This window comes from Balaenoptera ricei, chromosome 3, assembly GCF_028023285.1.
Source record: "Balaenoptera ricei isolate mBalRic1 chromosome 3, mBalRic1.hap2, whole genome shotgun sequence".
NCBI lineage: Eukaryota > Metazoa > Chordata > Mammalia > Artiodactyla > Balaenopteridae > Balaenoptera > Balaenoptera ricei.
This window is the reverse complement of record NC_082641.1, coordinates 131,311,302-131,333,692: the sequence shown is the minus strand read 5'-3', so window position 1 is coordinate 131,333,692 and position 22,391 is coordinate 131,311,302. Positions and strand designations below refer to the sequence as shown.

At 48.6% G+C, this 22,391-nt stretch overlaps 1 protein-coding gene across 1 annotated transcript in view; it reads right to left on the bottom strand.

Moving 5' to 3' along the window:
* Positions 1 to 1,411: 1,411 nt before the first annotated feature.
* Positions 1,412 to 22,391, bottom strand: part of GALNT10 (polypeptide N-acetylgalactosaminyltransferase 10) — a 223,633-nt gene continuing 202,653 nt past the window's right edge. Inside the window, exons 8-12 of the mRNA XM_059917564.1 lie at positions 17,763 to 17,870; positions 12,426 to 12,647; positions 10,143 to 10,259; positions 5,986 to 6,135; positions 1,412 to 5,491 (exon numbers count right to left, since the gene is read on the bottom strand). Of these exons, the coding sequence (XP_059773547.1) occupies positions 5,333 to 5,491; positions 5,986 to 6,135; positions 10,143 to 10,259; positions 12,426 to 12,647; positions 17,763 to 17,870 (756 nt within the window). The 3' untranslated portion in view covers positions 1,412 to 5,332. The remainder of the gene's footprint in view (positions 5,492 to 5,985; positions 6,136 to 10,142; positions 10,260 to 12,425; positions 12,648 to 17,762; positions 17,871 to 22,391) is intronic.

Sequence of the window (22,391 nt, the reverse complement as noted above, 5' to 3'; positions counted from 1 at the left end):
TCTCCCCTCCCCCCCTCAGCTGTCAGTGACTTTGAAGAGGCACCTGAGGGCCAGTTGCCCTGGATTTGTTTCTCACTCTGCGGGCTCCAGGTGCCTAGTACGTGCCTAGCACCTTGAACAACTCATTCCTGGCTCTAGACGTCCGTCAAAGGCACAACTGACGCTCTCACTCTGCCCAAACCCTTTAATGGTTCCTGCTGCTTTTAAAATAAAGATCAGAGACTCGGTAACACGGCCCCCGCAAGGCCCTGCAGGGCCTGGCTCGGTTTGCCCCTCCTTCTCGTCTCCTCTGTCTCTCCCACTCTGCTCCAGCTCACTAACCTTCATACCTGTCATGCTCGCCCCACAGGGTCTTTGCCCAGGCTGCCCCTACACCTGGAATGTTCTTCCCTCCCTTTATTTCCTAGTAAAATCTTTTTAAAGAAACCATTAAAATGTTTAGAATTCATGGGTGATAAAAGATTTTTCAAACAACAACAACAACAAAAAACACGAGTTACAAAAGACAATATCTACCTTCCTGTTCCAGGGCTCAAACCTGCCGCAGTGGCCGGCGATCAGATCCCCCTTTCTGTTCATCAGCCTTCTCCAAGCCACGGTCCACAGCGCCCTCTAGTGGGCTCTGAACGACAGCACCAGGATAGCTTCTGTTCATGGCCTCCTGCAGCCCCACCCCAAGACTCAGCCACAGGAGCACAGGTGGAGCTGGAATCATCATCAAAAAACTCACTTCACTGTGTAAAACTGGGACCTAGCTAGGGGGCAGGATTTGCACAAGATCTCACCGAGTCTGTTGCAGAGCCGGGGCAACCAGTGTTCTTTCCACTCCATGGTATTACATAATCGAATACTCAGAAGCATCACAATGCTTTGGTAAGCAGGGACTTGTGGCTCATGGGTGAACATAAGACATGAGCTAAGCCTGTTTCATATTTTCACTGAAATCCTCCACTCGTGGGTGTGGTCTTTGGGTGTAAGACCCTTTGTGGGCTACCCCGTCTAAGTCTGTGAACTCCTTCTGTGCCTCCAACACGGGAACTCCTTCCTGCCTCAGGGCCTTTGCACTGCCTGTTCCCTTTGCCCGGAATGCTCCTCCACCAAACTGCCTCTTGGCTCATACTCCCTCCTCATATCATCCATCTCTCACGGAGGCATTCCCTGAGTATCCTACCTCACATTGATCCCTACCCCAGTCTCTAAAATACCTTGTTTATATCCTTCATAGCCCTATTCACACCTGAAATCATGGTGGTGAGTTGTCTGAGGTCTGCCTTCCTCTCTAGAACGATGGCTGTTGGGAATTTATTCTGGACCTAGCGGAGGCCCTGGGCACTGAGCGGGTGCTCGACGAATACACGGGGAATGATGGACTGGAGAATGGCGCAGCACAAGGAATTAGCCAGAGACCACATTAGAGAAAAAGTCTGGAGGTTTACTCAACAACAGTCACAATCACAGTTGTACATGGTAAGTCAGGTCTTCACAAAGGCTCACTTTTCCAGGCAGGAGATGAGAGGTTGGTGGTCTCGAGCTTTCTCTATGGAATCCCAGGTCTGACTTCTCAAATATTCCTTGCTTGGAATCCCTTTGGGATCCACCTTCAAGCCTGTAACAGAGCAGGACCCTGACCTTGTTGGCTGGCATGGCTGAATCAAAGCCATTTTGGGAGTGGATGTTAAGAGGACCTTGTCGCTTGGAATGTAGGTCCAACTCCCACCCCAAAGGTGACAGTGGGCCTTGGCTCAAGATCAAATTTGAACAGATGTATTACTTGGATTTTCACAAAAATGCATCAGTTGAAAGCAGAAAAGAATTCCAGGACAGAACTCACTCCTTGCCCTTCTCCCACACTTACAAATCTTCAGAAAACTTAATTAAAAATGCATTGCCTTCTAAGAATTACAAAGGATCACCCAATCTGTGCAAACAAGGGATCCCTGAAGCAAGGAGTCCAGATTTCTCAGTTACTACTGTAAAGTGCTTCGCCACTCTTTTGAAACTTCAGAGACGAAAAGTAGAGATGCACAGAAAGAAATATGGTGCCATCTTCAAGCACATCACCTATTTCTTAAGGAGAAAAAGAAATTCAACAGGTGGCGAATATAATGTGGACTTTGGGAATCCAACAAGATTCAACAAGAACTACATCTTCAACAAGAACGGCTCTTCCTCCCCAGGTCCTAAGGTTGTATCTCCCATTAGATCTCTTTTGTGGATGTACTCCCTTCTGCCTCTGAGCTATTTCTTCCAAAAATAGGGAACTGATAGCTCCTGGACTGTTTTAAAAGTTGAAAGCTCCAACTGGAAGCACAAGGTGGAATGGCTTTTCACACATGTGCCTGCACGCTTAGCCACCTCCTCCAAGGCCTTGTACTGACAGTGAAGATGCTCTCTGCATTCCAAAATGTTTCTGGAGTCCCCCTTTGGAAAGGCTGCTGGTGGGCCACACAGGCATGATACTTTCTAGCCATACCCTGTTTTGTGATCTCATGCTCAGAAGAAAGGCTTTAAAGGAAAAAGTGTCCACATTCTCATCCATTACCTGGCTGACAGCACCTCCACAGGCTCCTGGCTGTTTGACTGACCATCAGCCGGGGTGGAGCAGGGACCTGGATCCTCGAGCCAGGTGGTTTTCCAAAATGAAGACAGAACAATGGGTGGCTAGTATGTGCGTTCAGTTGGCCAGTTAACAAATGGACTTCTCTCCTTCCTTCCTTGATTACAGGCTATGTCAAGTCTCGGCACCTACAGATGTGGGCTCAGCGATTACAAATGCCAGAGTGCTCAGAGGACCTGCCCATCCCTTGCTGAGGGTGCAAAACCAGACTCAAAAGGAGAACCAAAGGATGGAAAAGAGGACGACTGAGGACTGCTTGCCGCTGCTCCTGCTATCCACATGCGTCCTGTCACCCACTTGGAGTGGGACCATTTGGAAACCTAGCCAGTGCTCCGCACTCCACCTGGGCGTGGGATTGGGGGCTGCAGGCGTGGCTTCCAAACAGGGCCCTCTCCCAGGGGCTGCTGAGGCCCTTCTTGGCCACAGATTAAACGAGCCATCCAGTCACCCTTTAAATTTGGGGTGTTACTTGCATTAAATGGAATAACTTCTGGCCTCTGGCCCTTGGGAGGCACTGCTGTCTCAGATCCTGCTCTAGGCCCAACGCCTCCTGCTTGAAATTAGACATTAAGACACACACACTCATCCAACAGGAACTGCACACACCACCAAAAATGTTTCCCCTCCCCCCAACCCCGCCCCTTTATGTCTAGCAAGGCACTAGGAAATGATTCAAGTTTAGGGATTGGCTGTACATTTGCATTTTTTCTTTTTAAAAGGCACAGTTTTTATTTTAATGATGCTGAATTACTCTCTGATGATGAATCCTAACTCAGTTCTCCCAAATTGCGACACTCTTGTTATCCTAGATTCTGGAATGGGTCTCATCTTTGACTCCTTCCTACAGAAGGCCACTTCTAAAGATATAGACTCCCTTGGAAAAGACACCAGGGATCGACAAGCAGGCTTTGTAAGCACGGGGCCGCCTCTCCTGCAGGCAGGTGGCCAGAGCAGGGCTTGTGCTGAGGCAGAAGTGGAAGTGACACTTTGCCCGCTGCACGCTTAATCAGGGTGGTGGTGGCCGGGAGTGTTTACTTCCCTCCCCAGATAATTGACAGCCTTGAGATCAGCCAGCATCTCAAAGGCAGATTCGTGGCTCTGCTCCCAGATTTACGTCTCAGTTATTTCATTGGTAAATAACACAATCGAGAGGCTCAACTCTAATTGGAATACTGATTCAAGGACTTCCTGGGCTAGCTGGCAGAAGCCGTGGGCTGTAGACTGCGATTTCCATTTCTGAATCAGTGGGTGGCAGGCTGGTTACAGAAACACTTCCTATTATTTTGGGAGCCCTCTGGGAGGCTGACACATAATTAACAAAGCAAAAGGTAAACACAAAGGACCGGCATGGAGCTAGGTGCCCGTCTGTTCATGGGACACTGGGATCTGTTCTCCACTGCAGCTGTGACCATGGTGGCAGGTGGCAGGGCTTCAGGTCTGGGCTGAGGACCGTGTCACACCAAGGCCTCCAGTAAGAGCTGATGGACACAGGTCCCCTGCCCCCTCCCCCAGCACCACCAACCTTGGACTTCACAGATTGTCTCTAGGCTGGGGGCTGCCTCGAATGTTTTACACTTGGCTGGCTAATCACAGCATCCTAGAAATCCATATTGGATGCTAGAATACCAGAATCCTATGTGGCATTCTAGTTTGTGATCACAGTACAGAGTTCTTTAAAAGTTCTAGAATTCCATATGAGAACCAGAACCACGATGAGTCAGAGGCTAGGCATCGTGCCCACGGTCCACCCTGGAGGCCTGCGGACCTCACACCTCTGTTCCTCTCCTGAGGCAGGCAATTGGCCGAGAGAGAGAGAGAGAGAGAGAGAGAGAGAGAGAGAGAGCGAGAGAGAGAGAGAGAGAGAGAGAGAGGGAGGGAGGGAGAGAGAGAGAGAGGGAGAGAGAGAGAGCTTTTACTGGGCCCGTGCCACAGGCCCAAGGCCATCTGAAACACAGTCCTGAAAAGCTGGTGGCTGGGCTGTCCTTGTGCCTGGAGAGCACTAAAATGGGCATTTCGAGTACCCTGAGAGCAAGGGGAGACATCCTGTCTGTCCACGGCTGCAAAGGAATATCTGCGGGTCGCGCTGCTGCCCCCAGGCCTGGCAGCTGGCCAGTGGTCAGTACTGAACACTCGGAGGGCCCGAGGCATGGCTTTCGACTGCATCTCCTGGGGCTGTGACAGAGAACAGACGCTGGGCAGGCAAACATTCAAAAGCTGAAACCAGTGGCCCCAAGAAAGACTTTTTCCCTTCTGCTGCAGATGGGTGGCACTGGTGCTAAGAGCTGCCCCCCTACAGACAGAATTTGTCTCTCTCTCTGCAGGACTGTCATGTATGAGCCACCTGAAGGCTAGGCAGCCTCGGAGGACTCATTTTAGGGTGGTCTAGGGCTGCCCTGGCAGTCCTCCCGCATAATGCTCAAGAGAACGTGGTGACAAAGTTGAAGAGGCTCTCCTGGATTTCCATGATGCCGCCAGGGGTGCAGCAGGCTCTGCTCTTGAGCGGGGCCTCTTGTGGGGTCTGCTCTCTATCCCGCCTCCACCACTCGGGGCCGGCAGGGCCAGGCGGACACCTGGCCCAGCTTCAAGCGCCCCCTCTGCCCTGGCCCGGCTGGCCAGCAGCTTTTATGTGACGGAGTCCGCAGAAGCCCTGCCTCTCCTGGGAGAGGGAGGCTGCAGTGAATGCCGGAGAGGACCCTGCCACGGGAACGGGAAGGCTCAGTTGCTATTGAATTTTTCCAAGACTGTTGAGTTGGTGTGTTCAAACAGCCACTGCTGAGTGGGAGAGGAGGGGTTGCAGGTGTTCATGAAGATCCTGTGGTCACGTTCACTGCAGTCCATGCAACTGCCGCTGACGGGGTGATACAGGGTCTGGTCCTGCAAAACAGGCAGGTTATCAGCCGGGCCACGCTGGGGAGGTGAACAAACAGCAGCAGCGGTAACAGCAAGGAGGCAGGGAGGCTCGCAGACCTGTCTGGCTCTCCTCTCGAGCACACAGTGGGCACTGCCCGCCTCCCTTGCAGCTGGCCTTGTCACGTGCCTGAGCTGCGCCCGCTGGGATGCGGGCAGAAGTGATGCCTGCCACTTCCGGGCCGGGGCCCTAATCACTGCCCATCTCCAGTCAAATTTCATTGGCTTTCAAGGTGGTTTTTTTTAAAGAAATGGGCTCAGCTGCCCACATTTAAGATTCTAGAGACTTCAAATAAAAAGCTGAATTTCTGCTTTCTCTTGATGACTGGAGAGTCGGGCATGGTAGGTCTGTGGAACAAATGTGTGAGGGAGGGGCTCTGGGGAGCAGGAGTGAGGCACCACATTTTTTTTTTTTTTTTAAATCAAGCAGGCTTCCCTGTTCCCCCCACACCCTGTCTTACTTTGCGGTACTTCCACAGCTGGTTGCCCTTCATGCTGTGGCAGTCGTAGAGGGTGACGGGGCTGGTGTGGGAGACGGCGTCGAAGCAGAACTTCTTGGTGTGCTGGGGGTCTCCAGGCCGGATGTCCTCTCTCCAGGTGAAGGTGAACACCTGTACACACAGGCACATCGTGACGCAGGCAGCAAAGTTAGGGGACTCTCTTTTTTTGTAATTATGGGGAATTTTAAACACAGGGGTCCAGAAAAAAGTTTATTGACCACACCTGTCCCAGTGACCCAGCTTCGAGGATTACCAACTCACGGCAAATCTTGTTACAGCCTTCCCCTCACCATATCCCACCCACACGTTATTTTGAAGCAAATCCTGGACATCCTGCCACACCAGGTGTCATGACTTCAGTAAATGCCACGCTAACAATGAAAAGTTATCACAGAATCTTCCATGTCATCAAATATCTTGAGTTCAAGTGTTCTCAGACTGCCTTACACGTTTCTTTTCACAGTCAGTCTGTTTGAATCAGGATCCAAACCAGGTTCACATATTGTATTTGGTCAATAAACTTTCTTTTCAGCAGCTTTATTGAACAATATTTGGCATGTGATAAATTGCCCACATTTAAAGTGTACAGTTTGATAAATTTTGACATAGTTGACACCTGTGAAACCATCATCATCGTCAAGGTAGTGGACGTATCCATCACCCCAAAAGCACCCTCACACGCCTCTGTAATCTTTTCCTCCTGTCCCTCTCCACTCCTCATGCCCCTAGGCAATCACTCCTCTGCTTCCCATCACTAGAGATTAGTTCACAATTTCTTGAATTTTATATAAAAGGAATCAGACAGTATGTATTTTTTTGGTCTGATTTATTTCACTCAACACAATTCTGTTGAGAGTCATCCATGTTATAACAACATTTATTAGTAGTTCATTCCTTGTTATGGTCAAGCATTATTTCACTGCATGGTACTCAGTTTACCTGTTCTTGGACATTTGGGTTGTTTTCAGTTTTTGGTTATTTGAAATAGAGCTGCTACAAACACGTGTGTACCAGCCATTGTATGGACGTATACATAATTTCTTCTCTCGTGGATAAATCCCTTGAAAAGGGATGGCTGGATCCACGTGTAACTTTCCAAGAAACTGCCAAACTGGTTTCCAAAGTGGTTGTACCAGTCGCATTCCCACCAGCGGTGTGTGCATGGTTCCAATTCATCTACATCCTTGCCAACCCTTGGTATGGGCAGTCTTTTTAACAGATTATCATTTTAATTTCCATTTCTCTAATAACTATGAAGTTAAGCATGTTTGATGTGTTTATTTGCCACTGACATGCCTTCTTTGCTAAAAATGTCTGTACATACCTTTTGCCCATTTTTAAATTGCATTGCTTATTTTCTTATTAAGTTTTGAGAAATTTTATACTCTAAATATAAGTTCTTTATCAGATATATGCTTTGTAAACATTTTCTCCCTGTCTGTGGCTTGCTTTTCTATTTTCTCAACAGTATCTTTTAAAGAACAGAAGTTTTTCATTTTGAAGAAGTCCAATTTATCAATTTTTTTCTTTTATGAATTGTCTTTTGGTGTTGTATCTAAGAAATCATGGCTTGGGTTACCAAGGTCACAAACACTTGTGCCTATGTTTTCTTCTAAAATATTTTGTTTTAGGTTTTATGTTTAGGTCAATGCTCCATTTTGAGTTAATTTTTGTATATAGTCTAAGGTATTTATTGAAAAAATTTTTTTGCATATGGATATGCACCACTTGTTGAAAAGATTACATTTTGTGCACTAAATTTCCTTTGAACATCTGCAAAAGTTGGCTGTCCACATATGTGTGGGTCTATTTTTGGACTCTATTCTGTTCCATTTATCTTTCTTTATGTCAATATGACACCTTTAATTACTGACATTTTATGATACATCTTGAAATCAGGTAGTGTTAGTCTTTAACTTTGTACTTCTTTTGAAATTTTGTTTTGGCTATTCTAGGTCCTGTCCATTTTCCATATGAATTTTAGAATCAGTTTTTCAATTTTTACAAAAAAGCCTACTAGAATGTTAGGATTCTGTTGAATTTATATATTTCTTTGGATAGAACTGATATCAATTATTGGGTCTACTAACCTATGAACATGGTATGTATCTTCATTTATTTAGAACTTCTTTAGTTTCTATCAGCAATGTTTTGTAGTTTTCAGTACACAGGTTTTTCACATCTTTTGTCAGTTTCACACCTGAGTATTTCATATTTTTTGTCATTGTAAATGCTTGTTTTTAATTTTAACTTCTGATTCTTCATTATTAGTATATAGAGAAACAACTGACTTTTGTATCATGCAACTTTGCTAAACTCAGCTATTAGTTCTGGTAGCTTCTCTGTAGATGTTATTGAATTTTCTACATAGATGATCACATACTCTGCAAATAAAGTCAGTTTTTGTTCTTTATTTCCCACCTGGATGAAATTATTTTTTTCTTGCCACAGGTTAGAACCTCCAGAACAGTGTCAAATAGAAATGATAAGGTTGGAGTCCCTGTCTTGTTCCTGATCTTAGTGGGAAAGCATTCAGATTTTTACCATGAAGTATGATGTTAGCTGTAGAATTTTTACAGATGCCCTTTATCAGGTTGAGGAAGTTCCTTTCTAGTCCTGGTTTGCTGAGAGTTTTTATTAGAAATGGATGTTAGATTTTGTCAAATGGTTTTTCTGGGTGTGCTGAGGTGATCATATGGTTTTTTCATTTTGTTAACGGTGAATCATATTGATTAATTTTCTAATGTTAAACCAACCATTCATTCCTGGGATAAGTTACACTTAGCCATGATGTATTACCCTTTTCATATATTGTTGGATATAATTTTCTAAACTTTTGTTTAGAACTTTTGCATCATGTTCATGAGGGATATTGCTCTGTGGTTTTCTTATAATGTTTTAGTCTGGTTTTGCTATTAAGGTAATGCTGGCCTCATAAAATAAGGTGGGACGTAGTCCCTCCTTTTCTGGAAGAGTTTCTGTAGAATCAGTAACTTATCTTCTTTAAGCATTTGAGAGATTTCACCAGGAACTCTATCTGAGCCTGTAATTTTCTTTGTGGGAATATTTTCAACTACAATGTCAATTTCTTTGATAGAACCAGGGTGTTTTCCACTCAGGCTGGTGAGAACAGGCATTATTCCTGGCCCAGGTCAGTAAGAGGTCTGTATCACACCCCCATCATCACTGGCTCAGGAAACCCAATGTGTGAGAGCCCCAGGACTTCTCCAGAACTCTTGGAAAGGACATGCCTTTCCACTGGGTGGTTGGCAGCCTATGCTGCTGGTGGTCACATCTGCCACCACATGGGAAGACAGCCAGGTTAAGAATGGAGCCAACAGAGAGGGAAGTAGAGCTGAGACCCTAGAGAGATCCTGATGACATCATCTAGACTTTTCAGTGACACAAGCCAGTAACTCCCTCTTTCTGTTGATGGCCACTTGGGCTGGGTGTCTGTCATTTGTAACCAATAGTCCAGACTGATGTGCAGGGTTCCTTTTTCCAAGGTGTTTAGGAGGCTCTTATAATGTGTACCCTGGGCTGACCTGTGACTCATCATTTTTTTTTTTTTTGGCTGTGCTATGTGAGATCTTAGCTCCCCGACCAGGGATCGAACCTGCGCCCCCTGAATTGGAAGCATGGAGTCTTTTTTTAAAATTTTTGGCTGCGTTGGTTCTTCTTTGCTGCGCGTGGGCTTTCTCTAGTTGCGGCGAGTGGAGACTACTCTTCGTTGCGGTGCGCGGGCTTCTCACTGTGGTGGCTTCTCTTGTTGCGGAGCACAGGCTCTAGGGTGCACGGGCTTCAGTAGCTGTGGCACGCGGGCTTCAGTAGTTGTGGCACACAGGCTCAGTAGTTGTGGTACGTGGGCTCTAGAGCACAGGCTCAGTAGTTGTGGCGCACGGGCTTAGTTGCTCTGCGGCATGTGGGATCTTCCTGGAGCAGGGCTCGAACCCGTGTCCCCTGCACTGGCAGGTGGATTCTTAACCACTGCGCCACCAGGGAAGTCCCGAGACTCATCGTTGACCCATGGCCTCTCCCTCCCAGTCCTGACCATGTGAGTACTGCAGGCCGCGATGGCACAGAGAGCCCGACTACTGGTCCTGAGGAGTGGCCCTTACCTGCATGTTGTTCCAGGCGGCCTCCCCTCGGCCCCGGACGCAGCTCTCCAGCCTCAGTGGGGAGCCCAGGGCCCCATGCTTCGTGTCTGCACACAGCCCTGTGCCCACATTGCGGATCTGGACAAGAAAGAAGCAAAGAGTGGACCAGTGAGCCACTTCGAGATACCTGCGTGGGCCCCTGCTGGGGTGGGGGGAGGGAACCAAGGCAGAAGCATCACATGGGCTGAGTGCTGAATTGTCCTAATAAAGCTTGCCCTGGGTTGGTGGGTGGGCCTTGAGCCTCTCAATAAAGGAACACAGAGAGCCGCTCTGCTAAACCCTGCTTTGTCCTAGAGCACGCAGAGTCCTGGGGTGGTGGCGGGAGCCTGGAGGGGAGGGGCTGTTAAAAGGAGGACTCCCCGGCTCCTCTCCCCAAGAATTTGACCCAACAGGTCCAGGGATAAAATTTTTCCCTCATTCCAGGTGATCTAGAGACTATGCCTTGAAAACCACTCTAGAAAAGGTGTAGGGCCTTTGCCGTCGGGCCTTGGAGGCTCCGCCTTTCAGGGCGGGTGAATGGGAGGCTCCCAAGAGGAACAGTGGTCTCACTAAGGTGGGGGTGGCGTGCGGGGAGGAACACCGTGGGAGCGTGGCCAGCCAGCACGGACAGCAGGCAAGCCACCGTGCCAGGTGCTGGCATCACATCGTGCAGCTCCTACTTCACAGACGTGGCTCCTCGTTCGACTGAGGGGTAGGGGGTGTCGGGGCTCAGAAAAGGCCAACTCCAATGTCCGGCTGCAGGGGTCTGACCACCCAGCTGCCGTGTTCTGCATCCACCACTGTGTCCGAGAGGAGGCCACGCTCCCCGGCGCCGCCCCCAGCCAGCGTTTGATGGAGGCAGGCCCACCCCCGGGGAGATGCGCGCTCCTCTGGCAGGTGATTTGGCCAGAAGACTGCCTGTTAACACGGCCAGACTTCCTTAGAGCCTCACTGCAGGCTGGGACCCTTCTTCCCCAGCATCACGGTCTGATGGCTCTCCCTGCCTCCCTGCTCAATTCTTTCCTCAGGCGTTGCCCCAGTAAGTCTCTTGCACGTCTAGTCCCATCTTGGTGTCTGCTCCTCGGAGGACCTGAACTAACACGGGGGAGAAAGCCAATAAAGCGGCAAAGAAATGAAGAGCTTCATGAGGGAAATCAAGATGACACCTTGTCTAGAAAACTCGTGCTGGTGTCGGGCGGGGCTAGGCAAATGGCTTAGTTGGGAACGGTCCCTCTAAGTTGCTGTGTGAACAAGTAACATCTGATGTTTCTGCCGGCCCAGCGCATGTCTCTCCTCCTCTGGTAAAAATGCCCTGATTTTCCACGGGGCCACGGCTCCTGGCCCATCCCGTGGCCAGAGCATCCATCCTACCCTTGCTTCCCCCTTCTTCCAAAGGCCATAGTGATTGGTGCAGGATCCAAGGATAAGACTTCAATCCTGGACCTTTGCTGGCTCTACTACTGGGAAAGAGGTGTTTACTTTCTGCTGGGTTGGGCCAAGCTTGGGGTTTCTCAGCCTGAAGCTTCTGGGAGCCAATCAGAACTGGCTTCAGCTGCACAAAGAGGAACGCTGGTCAAAGACACAGGAGGGACTGGGGAGCCCTATCATGTCCTTTCTGTGATGCTTCCCTGGATGAGCCAACTACTTCAGCAGCAGATAACAGCACAGAAGCAAAGGGAAGGAGGGGGCAACCCACAGTTCCTTTCCCTTCAGTTCTTTCTCATTCATCAGTAAGCCCAAGGTAGAGACTGTTGATAGGACGTGTACATTATCAAGAAGTGAAATAAAAACAGCTGAGTTAGTTTTGTGCAGTGTTTCCACTGCTCTGGTAAAAAATACAAATGCATGGACAAGGTCTGAAATACAGACTGTGAAATTTCACCAACCGTACACGAGTTAAATGCTCTCATTGCCTTTAAAACTGGCACTGCAGAATATAAAGATGAATGGTAAAATTCACACTAATAATTTAAAGTTTTAATTTTTCTCTACTTACAACATTCAATAGCAAACAAACAAAAACACCACCACAAGGCTAAGAGAGACCACCAAAAGAAAGTAAAAAGTTTTATATTTTATACCTCTACTGGCACTTTTTAGATGACGATAAGTTTTCGTTTTTTAAAAAAATTTTTTTACTGAAATATAGTTGATTTCCAATGCTGTGTTACCGGCACTTTTTTCTCTGACCTTTGGACCTGGGGTCCGCACGTGCATTTTGCGCCAGGCCCCAATTATGTGGCTTGCCTGGCCCTTCAGACTCACCTCACCCCACGCTGCGGCCGGGGGCTCCACAGGTGGGTAGAATTTGGGTAGGTCCCAGGCGATCTTGGTCATAAACCACTTGAAACTCTTGCAGTTAAGGGAGCCGCGGAGCTTTTTCTGGGCAGTTACATCTCCAGCGGAGAGGTGGCGGTACTCGGGCCGGCGCTGGTAAATGTGCTCCGCGTACTCGTCCATCCACACCTCTGCCACTCGCTTCAGGTTCTGGAAGGGATAGGCAGGTGCAAGGGTCAGGCTCTCCGAAGGGCCAAGGAGAAAAGGGTGCAAAGGGTCCTGGAGGTGGAGGTCAACCTTTCTTATTTTATGCTGCATCAAGGACCAGAGCCCCACTGTGTTTTTAAGTCTTCTATATTTCTATTTATTATTTATGCATATTTTAAGGACTACAACTTACGGTTGAATAATACACTGCTGCCGGTTTTCTTGCCAATCTCGCATCCCCTCTTTTTCTACAGATCGCCTCCCACTGATTTTCCTTTGGGGACCCACCCCTGCCTATTACCTCCTGTGGCTGAAGGAAAGGCATGTGACCCAGCCTGGCCAATGGGAATATAGATAGCCCAGACATAGGGATTGGTCAGCAGTGGGCATGTGACCTGGGCCAAGCCAATCAGAATCAAGAGGCATCAGTCCCGGATTTTTTTTTTTTTTTCCCCCGTTAACTATGGGGAAGAATTGCTGGGTAAGATCTGGTGGGGAAGATGCCGAGAGCTGCTGGGCCATTTGGAAAGCCTGTCCAAGGTTGAAGTCAACCCAGAATGAGGCAGAGCTGAGGGTTAGAGCCAGGAACACATTGCTTCTTTTGGTTCCTGAATCCAGCCATGTCTGAAGCCAGAACTACCTCAGAGCTTTCCATTTACATGAGTCAGTAAATTCCCTTTCTGCTTAACCCAATTTGAGTTGAGTTTTGTCACATTCAACTAAAAGTGCTGCCCAAGTTGCCTGGTAAAAACGAATTATAATTTGCAACCAGAAGGTAAAATTCCCTCAGCAGCTGGAATTTTTAACAATCCTTTGAGGTGTTAAGGTTGCTGCTACTTTGATTACAAAACACAAAGATAATCAATAAAAAATGACAACCATATTACTGGCAAGTAGAGGCAGCAGCAGGTGAGGAAACATCCTGTTTGTGAGTAGACTTGGAGAGAGAGGAAAAGTGAATTCTTCTGTGTAACTGTGATGAAAATCCTTCACTCCACCTGCAGTGTAGATCCCGTCTGCTGAGAACCTCTTACTTTTGTTGGAAGAGCAAAGCATCAGGGTTCAGGGGAAATTCCCTGCTCCCAACATCTTCCTCCAACCCCAGGCTGTTGCCAGGATACCTCCCCCGCTTTAATTCTCTAGGCTTTATCATATCATTTTTCCCCTACTGCAATCCAGATTTCCTTCTGAAGGGTAAAAGCGAGTTAGCACTTTAGGCTGTTATCAATCACTCACATCTTAGTGTAAATGACTGCCCTAGAAGCAGAAGGTAAGGCTGCGGTTGGCAAATGTTTTCTGTACAGGGTGAGACAGTAAATATTTTAGGCTTTGCAGACCATGTGGTCTTAACTCTATGTAGCTATAAAGCAGCCCTAGACACTACGTAAGTGAATGGGTGTGGGTGTCAAAATTTATGGACACTGAAATTTGATTTTTTCATGTGTCACAAAATATTATTATTCTTTTGATTTTTTCCCCCCTCAGCTATTTAAAAATGTAAAAACCATTCTTAGCTTACAGGTCACACAAAAATAGTTTGCCAACTCCTGAGTAAGGAGGAAGGAAGCTCACAGGAGGAAGGCCCTGGTATCGAAGCCCAAATCCACCAACTCCTCACTTTTGCTGGCTCTGAGTTTGGGACTGGGAAACTACAAAATTTCCTTGCCGCTGTCTCGTTTTTTCTGAGTGCTGAAGAGGTCAACAGTGGGTCAGAAATCAGTTCAGGAACATTGTTATCCCCCCCAGGCTCCTGCACAGCAGAGGCTGGGTTTAATTTAAAACTGTGCCCAGAGGAAGCTGAAGGCCTAAGTGGGCCGGCACATTTGAAGAGTCTCCTTTTCCTGCCCTGCCACCCAGGTCCTCTGGCTCACTGTCTGATTTGCTCAAGCCACAGGGACGATAAGAGACCACCGTGGTTTCTTCTCCAACCACAGGCAAGGATGGCCAATCTGACCAAGGAAAGGTGTTGAAATTCACCAGGATTCTTTTTAAAGGGTCAAATCAAATAATATTCTAATTTTAAATGATACTTAAATTACTATTTTAATGAATATTGCATTTTCCAGACATGGCTTAGTAAGTCATTTCTCCCAGATCTTGAACTTTTGTATAGTTACTGGGCCAAAGTAAGGGACTTTACGTTTATTTCTATTACCTCTCCCCTTGCTAGAGTCATGAAAAGGACTCTCGGATTTTAGCAGGCGGTGTGCTCCTCTTATCCCTACTCCTAACACCTTCCTAGTTCTGGGTCCAAGTCCTGTCTGAGGCCCCCCTGCTTTTCTTGAGTTTGGATCACAGAGAATTGTCCAGAATCTTGGAATAAGTCTCCAAACAAAAATCAACTTTTGTTTTGCCAAGTTTGAGTGGGTTTCTGTTACTGCCTTCCCAAAGACCCCTTGCCCAGAGGCACAGACGAGAAGGATCTTAGCACATTTAGTAAATAAATTAAGACTGGCTACTTCTTCTTGAGGCAGGCAAACTGGTGGCCAGTTCATCCTTCCTGAATTGCTACTCCACTGCTCCCTGGCTATTTGTCCTTCTGGAATCTGTACACCTTTAGTAAGACTTTGGTTTCCCTCTTTAGCTGGCTCTCTTGGGGCTTTTAGGATACCTCTCCTCAAATCTATCAATACGATGTTCTAGGAGACAATACTCTAGAAGGATCTGGTTGTTAAAACACTGAACAAACATGTAAAATATGATCTGCAACTAAGAGAGGGTAGTTAGATACTGTAATAAAAAGTTAGGAGAGCTTGATTCAGGCACCTGTGGTCCTACCAATCTACATGGGCACTGCTCAGACTTAACTGGTTTAAAGTCAACAGGAGACTGATTCAGTACTGACAGGTGAAAAAAGGAGTTAAAATGTGAAAACACAGAATTCAGATAAGACATTGAAATCAACTTTCCAGTCTTGCTAATATTGGTGCTGACACTAATACTGCTAATAACAATAGCAGTCGCTATTTAAAGGACAACCACTCTGCGCCAGGCACTGGTCAGACCTAAGTGGGTTTGAATTCTGGCTCTAGTTTCTTTGTGTCTCTACATTTCACTGTCCTCATCTCTAAAATGAGGATTTAAAAAAAAGTGAGGGGACTTCCCTGGTGGCGCAGTGGTTAAGAATCTGCCTGCCAATGCAGGGGACACGGGTTTGATCCCTGGTCCGGGAAGGTCCCACATGCCGCGGAGCAACTGAGCCCGTGCGCCACAACTACTGAGCCCGCGCTCTAGAGCCCATGCTCCGCAACAAAAAAAGAACATGATTCTGTTAACTCAGAGTAAAAAAAAAAAAAAAATAAAGTGAGAACTAAGTGAGATAAGTATGTAAGATGCTTTGCACAATGCCTGGCTCAGGAAGTTTTTAATGTGTTACTACAGTTCATCTATGGATCTATAAACAGGAGGTGGTGGTGTGTCTTCACTGGGCGAGTCTTATATCAATACATGACAGCACTGGATAGGGAAAGGATGCTTTTGGGAGTGGTCCTGCTCAGGGGTCAGAGGTGTCCTAATGGTCCCACAGTCCCTAGTAGTTGGAAGAGTCGGTCTTGGGCTTACTGAGGGACTCCGCGGTTTTCCCGCCTGGCTCCTTCCTCTGAGGTTGCCAACGGTATTTCAGATGAAACGTGATTCCTGCCTCTCCTGCTGAACTAGACCTCCTCGCACCCCACGTGAGAGACGGCTGTCCCAAGCGCGGATGGCTGGTACGGCTGTCGTTGGAATCTTCGACCACTAGAGGGCATTGCCGGTTCTCTTTTTCCTCAACGCCGGTCCCCATAGCAGCCCCGGCCGCCTCCAGAGCCCAGCATCCCACCCTTGGATGGAGCCCGGGGAGACAGCTGCCTCGCTGAGCCTCTTGGTCTTTCTTGTAAGTCGCAGGACAAGGGCCCTTCCGAGACCCAGAGGCTACAAGTCTGCACGTCGTTGATTGTCAGGTGATGGGGGAGGGGGAGGCAGTGGCCTGGGCAGAAGGAGGCTGTGTGGACTGAAGCCAAACAGGCTCGCGGGGGGGGGGGGGGGGTGAGCGCTGTCGGGAGGGGTCTTCACGGGTTGAGGTGGGGGGTCTCCAACAGGCATATCTGTGTGGTGACCTTTCCAGATCCCACCAAACCTCCCTGCGGCTCTCTTTACCCTCTGGGGACCCTCCCACCTCTTCGTTGTTCTTTTGGGGTCACCTTGATTTTTTTCAAGACCCTTAAGATTTTAAAATTTTGTTATTAAGGTTTAGTGAAATATTAATAATACAAAACAAAAACTTCTGGCTTACATTTCCGTTTGTAGATAGTGCCACTTTAATTAGACCAATGATTGATACAAACCATTTTAAGGCACTAAAACAGTTTGACACAGAATTTTTGGCATGAAAGTGGAGAGGGGGTGAGGAGAAGAGAAAGACGCTAACATTTATTAACCACTGCTGTGCCAGGAGCTTTTAAGTGCCATCTCAGTCTTTCCCAAACACACCACTCCACCTGTATTAAATTTTACCCAACATGTTTCTTTAAATCACCCCTAGTCTAACTTTGTACCTACTTTAGCTTTATCCTAAGTAATAATGTCTGTGAAATCATGAATTTGCTACACTAATCCACATTAATTTCTAATCCACATTAATTTCAACACATGGAAATAAAAATGTTCCTATGTCGACCACCTAAAATCACCTCATTGGTCACACTTTGGGGAACTGCATTATCTCTTTAATTCTCCCGGCCATGCTAAGAGTTGGAAAAAATGAGCTTCCTTGAAGCAAAGGAGTAAACAGAGCCTTACAGCAACCCTCCCAAGGTCACAGAGCTAATAAGTGATTAAGCAGGGCTTTAAGTAAGTTCTTCTATTTTTATTTATGTTTGCCACACTGCAGGCTTGTGGGATCTTAGTTCCCCGACCAGGGCTTAGAACCCATACCCTCAGCATTGCAAGTGCGGAGTCCCAACCACTGGACCGCCAGGGAATTTGCATAAGTAAGTTCTTTTAAACTGGATTTCACCTGGAGGGTGGGGGGAGGGGCACATCCTCACTCCTAGGGACCACTAGGCCTAGGGCACGGGGTGTCTCTGCTCCGCCAATGGTCGTAGGCCAACCTCTCACCCCCTAGGAAAGCCACCACCTTACCCGGGCCAGGCTGACTCCGGCGGGGACCTTGTAGGGCACGTACTTCCTGTAGATATGGCCCACCCTGGAGCAGGGAATGTCCTCCATGCGGCCTCCACACATCCACACCTGCAGGGTGAGAAGTGAGAGAAGATGATATTTCTGCCTCCAATTCATGGCCTCCTCAAAGGCCAGCGTTCCTTCGTGCATTCATTGGAAGCATCAGCATGGACTGTGTACTAAAGCCCCCATTCACAGAACTAGGGATGTAGGAAAACACAGCAGTGATGACAGCAGTAAAAACAGCTCACGGCATCAAGTGCTTACTCATGGCCAAACACTACGCTATGGGCTTCGCACGCACAGCTGCACAGAAGCCTCGTCAGAAAACCCATCAAGTAGGTAGGAACGGAGCTCCATTTTACAGATGAAGAAACCGAGGCTCAGAGAAGCTAAGAAACTTCTCTGAGGTCACAGGGTTGGTACATGGTGGAGCCAGAATTCAGAGCCAGCTTGGGCTGACTCTAGAGTCTGACCTCTGGACAAGTGTGAGAATTGTGAGGGGTAGGCAAGGCTCTGTGGGAAAGACTGTGGTGATCACTTCGTGGTGCTGTCTGCAGGTATGACAGGGGACAAGGTGGCACACAGGCTGTGTATTTGCCGACTCTGGCATTAAATGCTGTTGTTTCCTTCTAGACCTTGCTGGGTCACCCTGAGCAGTCCCCTGACTCCCTGCCCTGATTCTCCTGCAGGGTAGAGGCGGGCAAGGCTGCCTGTGGTGCCGGAGCTGATGCTTCTCCTTGTGTCTCCCTCCACAACCGGTATCACAGAGACCTCCTGAGTTGGAACCCTGGTCTGACAACAGTGTGGGAACTCTTAACAAGTACAATCAACCCCCTGAGGGGCCCAGCCTAAACAGACCCCCTCTGGCAGTCCTGGGTTCAAATCCTGACTCAGCCACTATACAGCTTTGTGACTTGGATCGGGGCACCTAACTTCTCTGAGGCTCAGTTTCCTCACCTGTAAAGGATTAAATGAGGCAGGCTCAGGGGATGCGGTATTGTAGGTAAGGTGCTTAGCACAGGACCTGGCACCCAGTCACAGCAGTGTGAGATACTACAAATGATGGATTCATACATTTGATTGATATTTATGGAGTGCCTGCTACATGCCACACATGCTGCTAGGCACATACAGCAGTGAATAAGTTGGCCAAGGCCCCTGCTCTCATGGAGGCGGAGTGTGGTGGCCAGACTCCCGAGATGCCCCCAATGATCCCTGCCTCCTGGTATTTGCACCCTCCCAAATGAAGCACATGAGGACTGACCTGTGGAACCAACAGGATACTACAGAAATGATGAAGGACACTGTGGCTCCCACCTTGCTCCCTGGGATCACTTGCTTTGGGGCAGCCAGCTGCCATGTTGTGAGGACACTCAAACAGCCCCATGGAGAGGTACAGGTGGTGAGGAGCTGAAGCCTCCTGCTAATAGTGCTAACCTGCCCACCACGTGAATGAGTCATCTTAGAAGTGGCTCCTCCAGGGACTTCCCTGGTGGTCCAGTGGCTAAGACTCTGCGCTCCCAATGCAGGGGGCCCGCGTTCCATCCCTGGTCGGGGAACTAGATCCCGCATGCATGCTGCAACTAAGAGTTCGCATGCGGCAACGAAAGATCCCATGTGCTGCAACTAAGACCCGGTGAGTCAAGTAAATAAATAAATAAATAAATATTTTTTTTTAAAAAAAAGGCTCCTCCAGCCCCAGTCAAGCCTTCAGATGACCACAGCCCTGGCTGATACCCTGACTATAACCTCATGAAAGACCCAGGCAGAACTATCTTGCTCACAAATCCCTGACCCACACAAACTTTGAGATAATAACTGTCTATTACGGCTTTAAGATTATGTTTTCCTGTGGCAGTAGATAACTAATACAGGGACTTTCAGATGGTGATGTGTGATCTATGGAAGCCAGAGCAAGGTAACTGGATGGACTCACTGGATGGAGGTATGGGATGCTGCGCTACCCCCACCTGTCAGGGGAAGCCTTACCTAGAAGGGAGTATTTGAGGCGAGACTTAAATGATGAGAAGGTAAAATAAAATAAAGATCTGAAGGGTGAGAGGGCAGGTGGAGAGAAGAGCGAGTGCAAAGGCCCTGGGGTAGGGAGCCAGAGGCCTGGAGCAGAGGGAGCAAAGGCAGGAGTGAGGGGAGGGGAGGTCATAGAGGTGAGTTGGACAATCATAAGGGTCTCTTGCAGCAGAACTAGGAGTCTTCACTGAAAGTCTTCAGTGAGGGAGACAACACAATCCACCTCTCTTTTACAAAGATGACTCTGTGGAGTGCAGGATGGCCTGTAGGGTACAGGATTGGGGGAGGGAAGGCCTCGGGGGCTTTTGTAGATACAAAGCAGTCATGGCTTAGGGTTTGTGGGGCTGTGGCGATGGTGGGACATAGCTGGATTTGGGACATTTATTATTAATTTCATTACTGTATTCCCTCATTTGTGGAGTGAGGAGCAGGAGCGGGGATATCTACAACCCCGATTCCGTGCAAAAGAGCCTTTTCCACCTTGAACTGCTTGACAGGATACTGGGGATTCGGCTCCGTATCTTGATTAATTCAGGGGCTCTAGAAGGGCTCCTTGCACACTTGAGGGGCCTCAGTCCCCCATCACTTCCTGCCAGCAACTGTCTCCTCCCCACCCCAGACGTACTCTGTCCTGGGCTTCCCACAAGGGATAGGCATGCGTGGGCCTGCAATTAGTGGAAATGCTGCCGGGAGAAATGCAATTATATTCTGATCTTGGGGGAGAAAAAAAAATCGAGCAAGTCAATAGAACAGAACATTGGTCTTGAGATAATGGGCTCCTGATGGTAGATTAATGTCAAGGCCAAGCCAAGAAGTTTATTTTCAAAGCAGGAGACATTGATCAGGCGCCAGCATCCTGTAACAATGACTCTTCCTTTATACAAAGTGACTGATGTGGAAGCAATGTTTTTGCCTGGTGGATATTGCCCAGGTCGCCGCTGGGCTACCCTTGCCTTTTGGAAGGCAGAGCAGCACTGAGCAGGTGGAGAACACCTTACCCTGCTCTATTTGTGAACGTCTCCTGGGCAGCTGACTAGGCCGGTGTCCAGCTCTCTCGACTCCATATTAAACTTGCGTTAGCTAATGAGGCTGTGTCTCTGGCCCTGCTTGGCAGGGAACCTTCCTTTATGCAGACGGATTATCAATTTCCAAATCCTTCCCTGTGCTGTGACCTCGGGTTTCTTTGGCCCTGACCACGCTGGCCATCAGCTGGAAGGTTCCTGAGGGACCAGGGTGACCTTGATCTACTCAGAGGTTTGAGGCATCCAAAATGCCCTCAGATTCCTGGGATGTCTGCAGCCCAGGAGTGCTGGCTTTGGACGATGGGTTTACTCCACGGCTTCCCTGCCCTGGACATGACTCACTGACGGCTGAGTCAGAACTCGAACTGCCTTTAGAGAGACGCACACCTGTTCAGCAAAAGCTGCTGCCAAGCCCTGAATCCTCTGGAAGCACCTCAGCAGTCTGAGAGGGGCCCAGCTCAGGGTACACTCAACCCTTCAGAACTCCCTCTGGCCCCCCAGAACACATCATACATAGCAGGCACCACCCCCGTGGTGTTCGCTGGTTATCTGGCAGGATCCCAAGACTGGAGGGGCCTCTCCATCCCGGGACATGACAGAAGCTGGAGGCATGCAATTACACCATGACTTGCCGTGGGCTGGGGAGCTGGGCAGATCCGGTCCTGGACTCCAGGTTCAGCTCATGGCCCATGTCACCTCCCTGTGTACCTTCAGGCCCCCCACCTCCCTCCCTTCACAGCTGAGGCAGCAGCCACCCAAGACCCACAAAAACCACAGCACGGGGCGTTATGAGCAGACACTGTTTTCCGATCCCAACGCCACCAGTGCAGCCGTGTGACCTGGGGATGACAAGTCACTGCTACCTTGCAAGGCTGCCGAGAGGGACTGAGACAAGCTGTGAAGAGCACTCAGCCTGATGCCTGGCCGTAGCGAACCTGATTAACGTCAGTCATTTCTATTTGCGAAAGAACGAGAAATACCACCACCTTGAAATGATACAGTATTTGCCCTTTTGCCCAACACCACGGTATTTTTTATCCTATGGCCTGATTTCCCAAATGGATAAAGTGAAGCTCAGACATGATGTAGTTTTTCAAACTACTACTTGGTGGCAGAACCTGCAACTGACCAGGAGAACGACAGTGCCAGGTGGGTGGGGTACAGTCACGGGGCTTGGTTGCCTGAGGGTCTTCTCCTCTCCCCCAAGTGATACACCAGCAGGAGAAGAGCCCAGCTGGTGGCGGAGAGAAGGGGAGAGCCTCACAGAGCTGGCAGCAGTTGCAACCGTGTTTGACCGGGACCCCATCATATATGGATGGGGACAAAGACAGGCCACTGAGACGACATCTTGCAGCCCCTCTCTGCTGACAGCTTTCTTCCCTCCCTCCCCTCCATGCCCTTCCTAGTCTCCACCCCCGCGGGAGGTGCAGCTGTCTGCTCCAGGAGCCTTGTTCCACCATAAGGAGTTTCCAAACACACCCTGCCATCTCGTTCCTTGGTGCTGTTTTCTCCTGTGGATCAGTCTTCTCCCTGGAAG